General features: G+C 32.6%; 1 protein-coding gene and 2 pseudogenes across 1 annotated transcript; 1 reads left to right on the top strand and 2 right to left on the bottom strand.

Moving 5' to 3' along the window:
• Positions 1-977: 977 nt before the first annotated feature.
• Positions 978-2,785, bottom strand: LOC124939271 (cytochrome P450 76T24-like). The gene is made up of 4 exons (XM_047479758.1): positions 2,654-2,785; positions 2,092-2,574; positions 1,716-2,012; positions 978-1,621 (listed from the first exon to the last, which is right to left on the bottom strand). The coding sequence occupies exons 1-4, from the start codon at positions 2,783-2,785 to the stop codon at positions 1,013-1,015; spliced, it is 1,521 nt and encodes a 506-aa protein (XP_047335714.1). The 3' UTR covers positions 978-1,012.
• Positions 2,786-3,057: 272 nt separating this feature from the next.
• Positions 3,058-8,159, top strand: LOC124939270 (annotated as a pseudogene).
• Positions 8,160-9,075: 916 nt separating this feature from the next.
• Positions 9,076-13,254, bottom strand: LOC124939269 (annotated as a pseudogene).
• Positions 13,255-13,682: the final 428 nt, after the last annotated feature.

The following is a 13,682-nucleotide window of genomic DNA, read 5'->3' as shown; positions in this document are numbered from 1 at the left end:
TATCTCCGAACATGCATAAAACTCTTTGTATTCTTTACTTTCTGCCATATACATTAAGTTGTTCAAAAATTCAAATTCGACGAACACTTCCGCAATTGAATCCGTTTTAAGAGTTCGAAAGATTTGTGAAGAATAAAAACATGTCAAGCACTTTGGTTGAAATCATTATTGTTCGAACTAAGTGGTTCAAAACCTATGGCAGTGAAGCTCTATGTCGATAAAAAGTCTACACTTACATCCATAAAAAAACTCAGTTTTTCACAATCGTAGCAAACACATCGACACAAACTATCCTTTGATTCGAGAGAGTATTGAAGGAAGTCAAATTAAAGTAAAGTTTGTTCGAACGGATGAATAGAAGGCCGACATACTTACGAAGGCCTTGCCAACATCAAGATTGGTGATGTTGTTTCACCTGCTCGGTGTCCATAATCTCGAACCACGCCAGGACTAAGGGAGAGAATATTGCATTAATTTTCACCGCTACAAAGAAATGAAAGGTCTGCAATAACGTAGGAAATTGAATTTCTATAATAATGGGCGAAATGAAAAGTCTGTAATAACTTTCATTAAATTAGTAGATTAAGAGTTTATCTTTATTCATATAAATAGTAATAGTATAGATTAATCCAGATTTTATTATAGGAAGATCTCATACAAAATTTTCCTAATTTTTTGTGATTTTTTTTTTGTATTTGGACCAACATGCAGTGAGTTATATATTATTGATAATTATAAGAAAATTAAAGTGATTAATATTTAATATATATATATATATATAATATAAAAAATACAAAATTAAATAATAAGTTGAGCATTTAAGTTTAATCAAATTTAATATAAGCTAAATTAAATAACGGATAACTTGAATCAAACTAACCATATAAAATGTTCTTTATTTAACTTAATACATTATTGATATATTATTGAGTAAATCATTTATTTTATTTAACTTAATACACCATTAATGTATTATTGAAAAATCGACTTAATTAATTAAGCCCATCATTATTTAATTAAGAAAAGTAGGTATTGCAAGCAAAGGTGTGGCCTTTGGAAGTGTGATGCCAAAGAGATCATCCATGTCTAGGCTATCTATTGTGGTGCCTTTTGGAAGCTTCCAATCGAAGTGATAAACCAATGACGCAACTATAAGGCTTACCATGCGATGAGCCACGGGCATCCCAGGGCAAATTCTACGACCAGCACCAAATGGAATGAAACCAAAATGCTGCCCTTTAAAATCCACTGTTGAATTGAGAAATCTCTCCGGTATGAACTTTTCTGGGACTTCCCAGTAGCTTGGATCTCTAGCAATGGCCCAAGCATTTATGAATATTTGTGTGTTCCTTGGGATCACATAACCATTAACTTCAACTTCTTCATTGGACTTGTGGGGCATTAGAAATGGAACTGCAAACCTAAGCCTCATTGTTTCCTTAATTACAGCTTGTAAGTATGGGAGATTAAGGACGTCTATTTCTTCTATCTTCCCTTTTGTACCAACAATCTCGGATATCTCTTGGCGAAGTTTTTTCATTATGTCTGGATTCAAAAGAAGTTTTGCCATTACCCATTCTGCAGTGATTGATGTTGAATCAGATCCAGCTACCATTAGCTCCTGAAGAATACACAAAATGTTGAGTATGACAAAAAGGTGTTGAAAACCATGATGAAAAAAGGAAGTCACCACAAAGAAAATCAAGATTACTAACAATAAGTAAGACTTTGAGTTGTTGAGTATTAAAATCCGGATCTTTAAGCCCACAGTCCATAAAGGAATGCAAAAGATCATCATGGTCATGTGTAGAGTTAAAAGAAAGGTTGGAATTACGAATCTGATCCATCCTCTGGTTGAGAAAGATATCAACCCTTGCCTCAAGCCAATCATAAGCTTTTTTGGTCTTCCGCCTAATGCCTTGAGGATCCATTGTCTTGAGCCAAGGAAACAAGTCGGATATGTTAAACTTCCCTCCTACATGCATAATTGTCTTCACGGCCTTCATAAACCCCTGCATCCATATGCATGCATCATGATGAAAACTCTCATAAATCATATAATAATTAATGCATGCCAACATATATAATTACCAGAATCTCATTGGATTCATATTCCGCCACATTCTGCGAGAAGCAAACATTTGACATCTGGTTAAGAGCAGTGGAAAAAGCCAAGTTTCCGATAGCCACGGCAGACATCTCTCCATTCTCCCCGCAGCGGCGTTGAGAAACCTCCTTCACGTGTTCCACCAGCTCTCTAGCAGCCTTATGCCGCAAGTCCACTAAAGAGTCCAACTTATGTTTGTGTGCTAAGTGATTGTGCATTGCTTGCCGGAGCATCCGCCACCTATTGCCGGCAGGAAGCCAAACCATGGAGATGTGGAAATTAGCTTGGCCCTTGGCAGCGTCTGGTATTGCCCTTTCACAGAAAACATCATCATGCTTCTGTAATATCTCTCTGGCAATCTCCGGGGAAGAAACAACCACCGATGTGACGGAACCGAGCCGTAGGGACATTATTGGACCGTACTTTTTAGCCAGTCTCGCAAACGACACATGTGGCTTCGGCCCAACCTACAAGGAATGAATGTCTTCAAGGTTATGAGTTCAAATCAACATTAAAAAAAATATATATTTACAAATATTAGCATACCTGAAAAAGGTTTCCAAAGATGGGCAGGCCAATAGGACCTGGGGGAAGCTTCCTTCTTCTAAAGTGGGAGACAGATGCATTGAGAAATAAGATAAAGAGTACAGAGCAGAGAACCAAAGGAATAATATCCATCTTTCCTTTCAATTGATTCGTGTTTGAAGCTAGTTTGATCCTGACTCGTTGGATTGCCTGGTATTTATAGAGAATAATTTAGATGCAATTAATTCTATTTTCTTTTTTTGGGTTCAGTGGTAATTCTTTTTTATTATTATTTAGGATGAATGGATGATACAATATGGCCTCATAGACTCTTCACTTCAATTTCAAACTAGTTGAACTAGCTAGTGGGTTGGTGGAATGAATAAGTTATCACATAAATATATGACATAAAACAATGACTAGATATGGCCTGTCTTGTTGGTTTTTTTTTTATTTTATCTAAAAACTCAAATATCAAATTTAATTGTTTTATCTATTGAATCATATTTTTTTAATATATAAAATATTAAAAATGATATGGGAGAATTTAAAAGATGAAAGAAAAGAATGACTTGACACAATTTAATTATCTTATCTTTTCACGTTATTTTTTTTTCAACAACAATGATGTGATACAATCTTACTCTATTATTCCTCATAAAAAGTAAATGAGGAGTAACGAGGGATGAAATGAAGTAGATCATGTTATTGGATAAAAAAGGAAAATGTTTTAGTGAAAAAGAGAGAGAAAATTTATAATTCTATCCATGTAATTCTATCACCTAAATTCTTTTTTTCTATATTTCTCTAAGTAATTAATTTTTTTAAAACTAATTTATATATATAATGATGCTTAATTTTAAAATGTCCGCAGAGTTACGGTTATTTTGAATATATATCAGAGTAAATAGATATTTGGGTCGAATTATGGGTTGACCCACCCATAAACTTAAAACGGTTAAAAATAAAATTTAAAATGTTATATATATTTTGGAACTTACAACCTAACAAAAACAAATAAATCTTTTTAACCAAATAGGCTAATAAGTCTTTATATTTTAAACTTAACATCAAATTTGATGAACGCCGGACATTCCTAACAATATAAATTATTTTTTTAACTAACTAATATATATATATAGATGTTTAATTTCAAAATGTCCGAATTTCAATAAAAATAAAAGATTATACTATAAAAGAGATATTCTAATATTATGTGCTAGTTGAACTCAATTTTTAATACATCTTATAAGAAAATTAAATAAAAAAAAAACTTCTAAAGGAGAAATAAAATAAATTTTTAAAAGAAAAATAACATTTTAATCAAATATATAAATATTTTAAAAATATACATTTATATATTTTATTATTTTTTTTCATTCTCTTTATTATTACTCATTTTTAAAATATATAAATTAATTAATTAATTAACTATTAATCGTCAAAAATAATAAATAAAATAATAATTAATTAAATTAAAAAAACAATTAATATTTTTATATTTAACTTCTTATTCAAATTTTCAGTTATTATTTTTAAAAATATATAAACAAATTAATTAATTCAAATATATAAATATATAATTATACAGATAAAAAGAGGAAAAAAAAAATAAATAAAGATTATTAATGAAAAGAAGGTAAATAAATACATATTTTGAATTAAGTTTAATTATCCATCATGGTCCCATTTTCACATCATTCCTCCACTTTAGCAATAAAATTTTTGTTTCCCTTTCATTACTCTTATATTTAAGGTACATATTATATTATTTAAATAATTATAGGATTAATTCTAATAATAAATTAAATTAATATTCAATCTTTAAGTATTAAAGTTTACTTAATAATATATTTTTAACTTACAAATTATTACAATTAAATTATTTAAATTTAAAGAGTTAAGTGAAACATTAATACTATAATAACGAAAAAAATATTAATAATATATGTACATATCAAAATAATGTTAAACATGTTGATATCATATAAATTTACAATGTTCATATATTATAACTTTCTCAATCTTCCCCGGATTGGCTTGACCAACTCATATGTAGCAATCCAGATCTTCTGCTATCGATTTTTCTGTTCATCTGTTGTGAACAAATCAAAATGCAGGATTATTATAATATTAATAAATTAAAGTTAGATTGAAAGGAAGAGAGAACCCAGAACCTGGATTCAATTCTGGGTTCAACACAAACGCCGTTAAATAGAATGTAGAGATACAATATTGAGTAAAGCATACTTCTCTACAGGTGCCATGTAAAACAGAATGTAGAGATACAGTATTAAGTGAAACATACTTCTCTCCAGGCGCCATGTAAAAAGTGAAGCATACTTCACTTCAATTAGTTTATATGCCTAGAGGTTCATGTAAAACCTCCAACACATCAATGTAAAGACATTTCAGCGTTTATATAAAAACATGTATTCATTCATGTATGTAAACCCATTGGAGAATGTGGAGAGACTATTTACAGTGAAGCATACTTCACTCCAAGTACCATGTAAAACGGAAGTGAAGCATACTTCACTTTAAGCGCCATGTAAAACGAAAGTAAAGCATACTTCACTTAAAGCGACATATAAAACAAAAGTGAAGCATACTTCGCTTCAAACACCATGTAAAACGGAAGTGAAGCATACTTCACTTCAAGCCATGTAAAACAGAAGTGAAGCATATTTCTCTCCAGGTGCCATGTAAAATAGAATGTAGAGATACAATATTAAGTGAGCATACTTCTCTCCAGGCGCCATGTAAAAAGTGAAGCATACTTCACTTCAAATCGTTTATATGCCTAGAGGTTCATGTAAAACCTTCAACACATCAATGTAAAGACATTTTAGCATTCATGTAAAAACATTTATTCATTCATGTATGTAAACCCATTGGAGAATGTGGAGAGACTGATTTCAGTGAAGCATACTTCACTCCAAGCGCCATGTAAAACGGAAGTGAAGCATACTTTACTTTAAGCGCTATGTAAAACGAAAGTGAAGCATACTTCACCTTTTTTTTGGAAAAGAAGCATACTTCACTTTAAGCGACATATAAAACAGAAGTGAAGCATACTTCGCTCCAAGCGCCATGTAAAACGGAAGTGAAGCCTACTTCACCTCAAGCGTCATGTAAAATAGAAGTGAATCATACTTCTCTCCAGGTGCCATGTAAAACAGAATGTAGAGATACAATATTAAGTGAAGCATACTTCTCTCTAGGCGCCATGTAAAAAGTGAAGCATACTTCACTTCAATTAGTTTATATGCCTAGAGGTTCATGTAAAACCTCCAACACATCAATATAAAGACATTTTAGCGTTCATGTAAAAATAGTTATTCATTCATGTATGTAAACTCATTGGAGAATCTAGAGAGACTGTTTTTAATGAAGCATACTTCACTCCAAGCGCCATGTAAAACGAAAGTGAAGCATACTTCACTTTAAGTGCCATGTAAAACGGAAGTGAAACATACTTCACTTTAAGCGACATATAAAACAGAAGTGAAACTTACTTCACTTTAAGCGCCATATAAAACGGAAGTGAAGCATACTTCACTTCAAGTGACATATAAAACAGAAGTGAAGCATACCTCGCTCCAAGCGCCATGTAAAACGGAAGTGAAGCATACTTCACTTCAAGCGCCATGTAAAACAGAAGTAAAACATACTTCGCTCCAAACGCCATGTAAAATAGAATGTAGAGAAACAATATTGAGTGAAGCATACTTCTCTCTAGGCACCATGTAAAAAAGGAAGCATACATCACTTCAATTAGTTTATATTCCTAGAGGTTCATGTAAAACCTCCAACACATCAATGTAAAGACATTTTAGTGTTCATGTAAAAACATTTATTCATTCATGTATGTAAACCCATTAGAAAATGTGGAGAGACTGTTTTCAGTGAAGCATACTTCACTCCAAGCGCCATATAAAATGGAAGTGAAACATACTTCACTTCAAGCGCACATATTAAGGTATAAAATAATTTTTCCCGCTGCAAATTCTTTTATAATAATATATATATATATAAACCCTAATATCATTTTATATTATAAAAATTGCCTTTCGATTCATCTCTCTCTTCAAGCTTTTGCCTCCTTTCATGGTGATTCGAATCCGGCTCCCCGTCTATCAGAAATATTTTTGTCAAGAAGATTGAAAATCAGTCTAAAAAATGGTACTACACCGAAATCGTTAAGTTTTCTTTGTATTTATGAAGCCCTAGGATTACGTACGCACAATGAGGTCGTTATTTCGTTCATATTTAGGAAACCCTACTCCAAAAATGTCACGTTCAATGAAAATTCTTCGTATTTAGGAAAACCTACTTAGGGTTAGGTTTAATTACGGTTTTGTATATTATTTCCACGAAACCCTAGTTACTGATGTAGGAAAAACTTATTTTTGTTATTAACGAAACATATTTTTTGAATGTGTAGGCAACAAACAACGAAATCGTCCCAAACACTGTAGGCAAAGAATGAATTTTTTGCCTCAGTTAAATATCTATTGAAGATAAAGTATACGACATCCAAACCACAAGATGTGATTTGTATGGACAGGTGAATGTTTGGTTATGTATTTGACAGGCAGGAAGGCTCAAGGGTGTATTATTGATATCATCCTCATGGTTCTTTTTTGGCAAGAAAAGAACTATCGAGAGAGAGTGATGTTGATTTATGATGGACTGCACAATGATGCTTTGGTTGTATGCTCTCTCTCTCTATATATGTATATATTTATATGACTAGTACTCTCTTCCCCTCCCACAATGGGAAATATGTGTGCGCTTGTAATTATTGTACTGGATCAACAAATGTCACCCGCTGAATGAGCACTAGAGGAGTTTGATCAGACAATATTTCTAGTTGATAAGGATAGAACAATTGGAGCAGTTGAAAGGCTGGCTCTGAATTTTGTCAAAGAACAACAAAGGTAATGGATTAGGTTTGATAAAAAGAAGCATTGTGTTATTGATCATTATTGAATGTTGTTCCTATAAAAGTGCAATATATATTTGCTGACCTCGAGCTGGTAAGAACTTAATGTTTCAAATGCTTATCCTCAGGGAGGCCTAGTTGGTGTGGTATTTTTTGATATACTTGATCTAATTGATTTGATTGATCTGTCGAGCTTGGTTAATGATTGGAATGATAAAATTATAACTAGGTTTAGTTTGGTCTGGTTCAATATTTTGTGTTAGCTAGCATGCATGGTAAGTAATCCACTCGATGCGTTACTTGTGTAGGAAAAGAAGTTTCACCAACACAGCCAACTTCACTTTGCGATGTGGGGTTTTCCAGATTGGAGTCATTGGCCAAAAGGTAATTCTCCTCCTCCTCCCTCCCCTTATATGCCAAAAATTTCTTACATTATGATTTTGAAAGGTAATCTCCATAATAAGAAAAGTCATAATGTGGATTCTCTTGTGGTGGTGAATGTGGAAATAAATTAAAATACAGGAGGTTGTGGACCATGCACAGGCAACAGGACATGCGGATTTTCAAGAATATAAGTGATGATGATATGTTAAACAAGAAAGAAAAAAACTTACAGTTTCATTTATATGAGACCAATTAAGAAGTAGTATCATGCAGAAACAGTTTGATCTTAAATTCTTTGGTTTGGTTTGGTTAAGGGGATTTGTTGTATCATTGGAGGGTTTGGATAAACTGTATCATTTCCCATTGAATTGTATTTTGTTGTCATGATAATAATAATGACCATTTTTCACCCATACATATAGATTGAGATCAGCTCAGACTTTTTCTTGATCCAATAATAGGGCTTTACTTGTAGTAGTATAAGGACCATTTTAGGCTCTCTATTTGGATGGATGCTCCCAAGCCCACAACATTCTATATTTTTTTTAGGGTAGAAAACTCACAAATTTTATTACACAAGATGCAAGATTAGATGAACAAGCATTTCATGCGCAGTTTGATTGCATATTCTTCTGTGAGATTGTCTTGAAGAGAAGGATTTTGCCTTTATTGTTAGCAAATGATAATGTTGTGTGATCCTTGGAAGAAAGGTTTGTATGAGGAGTCAAATGGCATGTGAATACTAAATAATAAATGCCTTGATTGAAATGTATTCTCATACTTGGATACTTTTCTCACCCCCAAAATAAATGTATCCATAATAATAATAACCAGCCAGTCATCAATCAATCTTATAATAATAATAATCAATGGTTTTACTCGTACATCCATACAAAATTAGCTATAGCATTTTTCACCTTTTCTATTATTAACTAATAGACATGCAGGCTCCTATCGACCCAATAACAGGTCATATTTCTTATAGACTTATGGATGCAATATAAATATTTTACCCCTAAAACAACACAAATTTTGGACTTCTCATCCTCCTCAACAGCAGCAAGCAGTTGCTAAACTGCAGGGGAGGATATCTTTCTTAATTTCTAGATAGTTAATTATCTTTGCAGTTTCTGGAATAGCTAGAGGACAATTGAGACTGTGACGTCTGAAAGAACTTAAAGGGTGTCCCCGACCCTAGAGATCTTCTTGTGGCATTTGGGGAATCTGACAGTAGCGGTTCATAAACTCGGTTTCTGTTGTTCTTCTCCTGTGACGTTATTATACTCAAAGGTGTCATATCTTTCTCATTTGTTGCTCTTCCCTGAGGAGCCTCTATTATATTTCCAAGGGACAATATCGGCCCTCCTAACCTCTTTGCCTGCTGAAGAACATTAATCTTACTCGGTCTGTATCTGTATCTTAAATACTTCAACGCAAGCACTAGACCCATTCCTGCTCCAACTATCAGCAGAAATACACCCCAATCATCTTATAACTTCAATAATAATAATAATATATATTTTAACAAAATGACCCTTTAATCATTTCCAAGACTTACCCCAATGCTTATCCAATAAGATGGCTGTCTACACAGGCGGAACATTATGGTATACATCCCCGACGAAGGAATAGCACTAACAATCTAGTTTATCACATAGAACCCAACAAGATTTCCCCATACCGCCAAATGTTGCAACATTGTGAAGGAGCTACCAAAGCAAAATTATTCAATCATCATTACAAGATTAAATAACTAATTATCTTCTGTTCAAAATGAAATAAAAAAGTAACCCAGGTCCCTATAATAACTTACTTGGTCTCTATTGCAACTACAAAAGCCTATAGCCAAATACACCCAGATAGTGCCACCATTGACACTTCCTCCATTTTGCTTCTTTTTCAGAAGCATAAGCATGCAACGTAATCACAAAAGCCACATCCTGTTTAGCAAAACAAGAGCTTGTTTAATAAGGCTGGTAAAGAATTATCATAGAAGTATAAAAAAGGAACGGATAGACAGAATGTTCTACTTCAAAAATGGCATTTATGACACTATCCATAATATTTTGCTTTGTTTAAGAAACCTGAGGAGCAGCAGATGTTAACCAAATAAACTTTTAGTCTTGGTGTGTACAAATTACATTTATCCGCAAAATACAATAATACATCATACAAACTAATCATATCTTATAGTGAATGAGTTTAGACTATTTGGAAACACTTCGTGGAGCTAGAACTGTGTCTTAGTTTAGATTTGGATGGAAAACATTAACAAATTTGTGAATATATGTCTAATTAAGTAATGTTCCATAACATTAACTCATCTAAATCAAAATCTGGACAAGACCTTAACAAAATCAACGATTCCATGGAAATTTATCGACGCTTTTTCGTCCAACCTCATACCCAACCAACTCCAGATCAAGCTTCAGAAAGGCAAAAGTGTTTCCAAATGAGCAAAAATCTACGACCCTAATTGATTAAGAATGACAAAGTTCTTCAAAACAGTAACTAAAAAGCAATTAATTAAGGATGTAATCCCTATTACAGTTATGGATCACAAATTAGTTATTAGCACCAAAGCTGATCTTCTTCTAATTAGTTAAGGACATACTCTCTTATCACTATAACTTGTTTCAGATTTCTTATCGGGCAATGATTCCCGGATTCCTAAATTAATACATCAAAAAATATCTGAAAGCTCCCAAAAGAAATAGAATAAGTAAATTGTATTAGGTCCATCTTAGCTAGAAAATGGACACCTATATATCCATGACTTTAACAATAGAAGCTCCCTGGTTAATTGATATGATATGATGGGGACTATGTAACTGCGCTACATAACATAGATTTACTGCACCCCCAGATTGCTTACATCATTCAGAAATACCATGAATACTTTCTTGCATCAGCAATACTACTATGCAATGCAAAACAGCACCTCCAACTCCTTACTAACAATGCTTGACATGTGAGCCTATCTTGATAGCCTCACACCACAATAATTGCACTAAAATGTTAAGTATTCCAATTCTGAAGGCATTATATGTGCAAATGCATCAGATTTACTTCAACAAAGATGAAACAAATTCATCCTCAATCAGTTTCCTTTCAGTTAACAAAAAAGATTATAAATTCACGTCCCAAATAAGAATTTTCCCAAGCATAAATGACAAGAAGATGGTAAGAGCGTAGCAGGGATTAGCTGCAAAACTGATATAGAAAACAATTATATGCTGTCAAGACCATACCCTAGGTTCCGAATTTGTTATTCTCATTGTAAGCAGTACTCTCTCTAAGCTTCTACAAACTTCATCTTCAATCTTGCCATTAATTAAAAGAAGTTGTCCTTTGGATTCTGCAAACAAGAAAGGAAGACAAGAAGTGTCCTGTTATTACAGCTGATAACAAGATGTAGAACGCAAAGAGTTCCCTGAAATTTAGTTGCATATATTCCCACAAAATTATATATACATGATTTTTTGTAATATTCAGCTTATACAACATATTAAACACAGGACATGAGCAATTCCCGAATTCAAACATACATTAAAACAAATAGCAATGTAGATATATTCTATCTAACTCATGATCCTCATTTCGAAAATTAATTGCGCATGTTTCTGATCAGTCGATATAATGAGGAATGACGTCATAATGAAATATCAAAGATGTCACTGGTTATTTTGATAGTTGATTAAAAATAAATTAAAATGACTAGATCCACAGAGAGGGAGAAATAAAAACAAAGATAAATTAGCTTTCTTTGATTCCCCACAGATATTGAGGACAATCTCACGCTGTAATTTTGTTTATGAGCATGAAAAAACAAGTCACTATAGGTGGTTGTAGTCACGGATTCAAATAATAATACCTTCATTACAACTAGATTATTTTTCTTTTCACATATTTCTTACATGTTTTTCTTTATAACATTTAAAAGAAAAGGTATGAAACGTATGAAAAAAGAATCCAGATGTAATAAAGGTATTACTACGTGAAACAAAGTCATCCGCCGACATGTTCCTTAACTTATTTTGAATACCTTCCTAATCAGCAATAGAACATAGTATTTGAAGTGTTGATTTCTTGATATTTCATGGTTTCCCATATTTAGTTTTTGTTTATTTGTTTGAGAAAAGTCCATTCATTGAATGACAAAGAGGTCGTTTAAGCATAACGACTTAAACATATCTTTAGAGTTGAGGGAAATAAAAATATTTACGAAATAGTTTTCATATTTAGTGGACCTTATTTAATAGATAATTATAAAATTGCATGTCATATACTCCTTTTTCCAGCTCAAAATTGAGTAACCTTAAAGCTTGTGTCCAAGTTATATATTGCATCGACTCCTCAAGCATTGTCTATCAAGATAATATATCTGCAGACTATACACAATATTATTACATTTTGGACTACTTCTGTTCTTCTATTTGATATAAAAAGATAAAGATTCTTAGTAGCACAAAGAAGTCAGCAGGCAATAAGAAACCTCACGGGGTCAAGGCTCAAGTTCTCATGCAGATGAATCTTTTTGAATAAAAATAAACTTCAACTTGGAACATGGCATTATATAGGGAGTATTTTTTGTGTCTCCAGTTAACTTAATCATCTAACATGGGGAAACAAATTGCATGAAAGAGCAATTTGTATATTAGTATTTTGTTTATCTCTAGTTAGCATCCAAAAATTTACCCCAGCTTTCCTGAGTGTCTCAATTGTCTCTAGTACGCCATCCTGGAAAGGCAGATAAATATGAATGAAGATATATCCAGTTATGTCTAGATCACATTAGGCAAACAAGGAATACATAGATGCTAAGATAAATGATGTTAAATGTCAAATGTGCAATTTCAGATACCTGTACACAATCTTCTATTGCAGCAACCCCAAGGATTTCAAAGTTCTTCTCTAATCTTTGGAAGACTTCAGCCACTTTCCACTGCACGAAGCAGCAAAATAAATTATCAGCAAGAAACATACAATTCATGTAGACATATTAAGATATATGTTTACATTTGATAAAAACTATGAAATAGAAGAAGGAAGAAAAATAAATGAAAGCTGTAGTGAGTATACTTATTTCCCTATCTACCAATGAACTATTTGCTTCTTTAAAAATTAAAGACCATTCGATATATTCATCTTCTTTTAATTCACGCCAAGCCAGACATAATGTTCTTAGTCCTTGTTGTGCATAATGTTCAACAGCTTCAACAAAATTTTGTGTTTGTTGCCCTGTCATTTGTTCCGGTGTACGATGCACAAGAACATGGATAACATCCATATTAATGTGTTTCATGATGCTATAGGCTATATCAAAATCCCATAAAAGGCCACAATATTCGGGTGGTGTAGCTTCGAGAGAATATCAGCTTCAGCTCAGAATTTTGTTGTCTGTTGACAATTATAGAATGGTTAGTATGCAAATATCAAGCTTCCTAATTAAACAGACTTAAGAACAAAGATAAATACTTTAAAGACAAAATTTGATCCTAAATTTACATAGGAATGAGAAGCATAACTCTGTATGTTTTTATAATATATTTTTTAACGAGGGTGAGCCGACATTGTACTTGTTAAAAATATGAGAAGATCGTTTAGAGTTTTACCTGCTTAACAACACATACGACTTCACCTAGACACTTTGAGAAAACGATTAAAAACATAAAAGAAGATGAACACTCTCTTATAGATATGGTTTACCTGAATTTA

The sequence above is a fragment of the Impatiens glandulifera genome, chromosome 5 (genome assembly GCF_907164915.1).
Source record: "Impatiens glandulifera chromosome 5, dImpGla2.1, whole genome shotgun sequence".
NCBI lineage: Eukaryota > Viridiplantae > Streptophyta > Magnoliopsida > Ericales > Balsaminaceae > Impatiens > Impatiens glandulifera.
The sequence above is the reverse complement of the archived record's forward strand: the minus strand, read 5'-3'. Positions and strand labels throughout refer to the sequence as shown.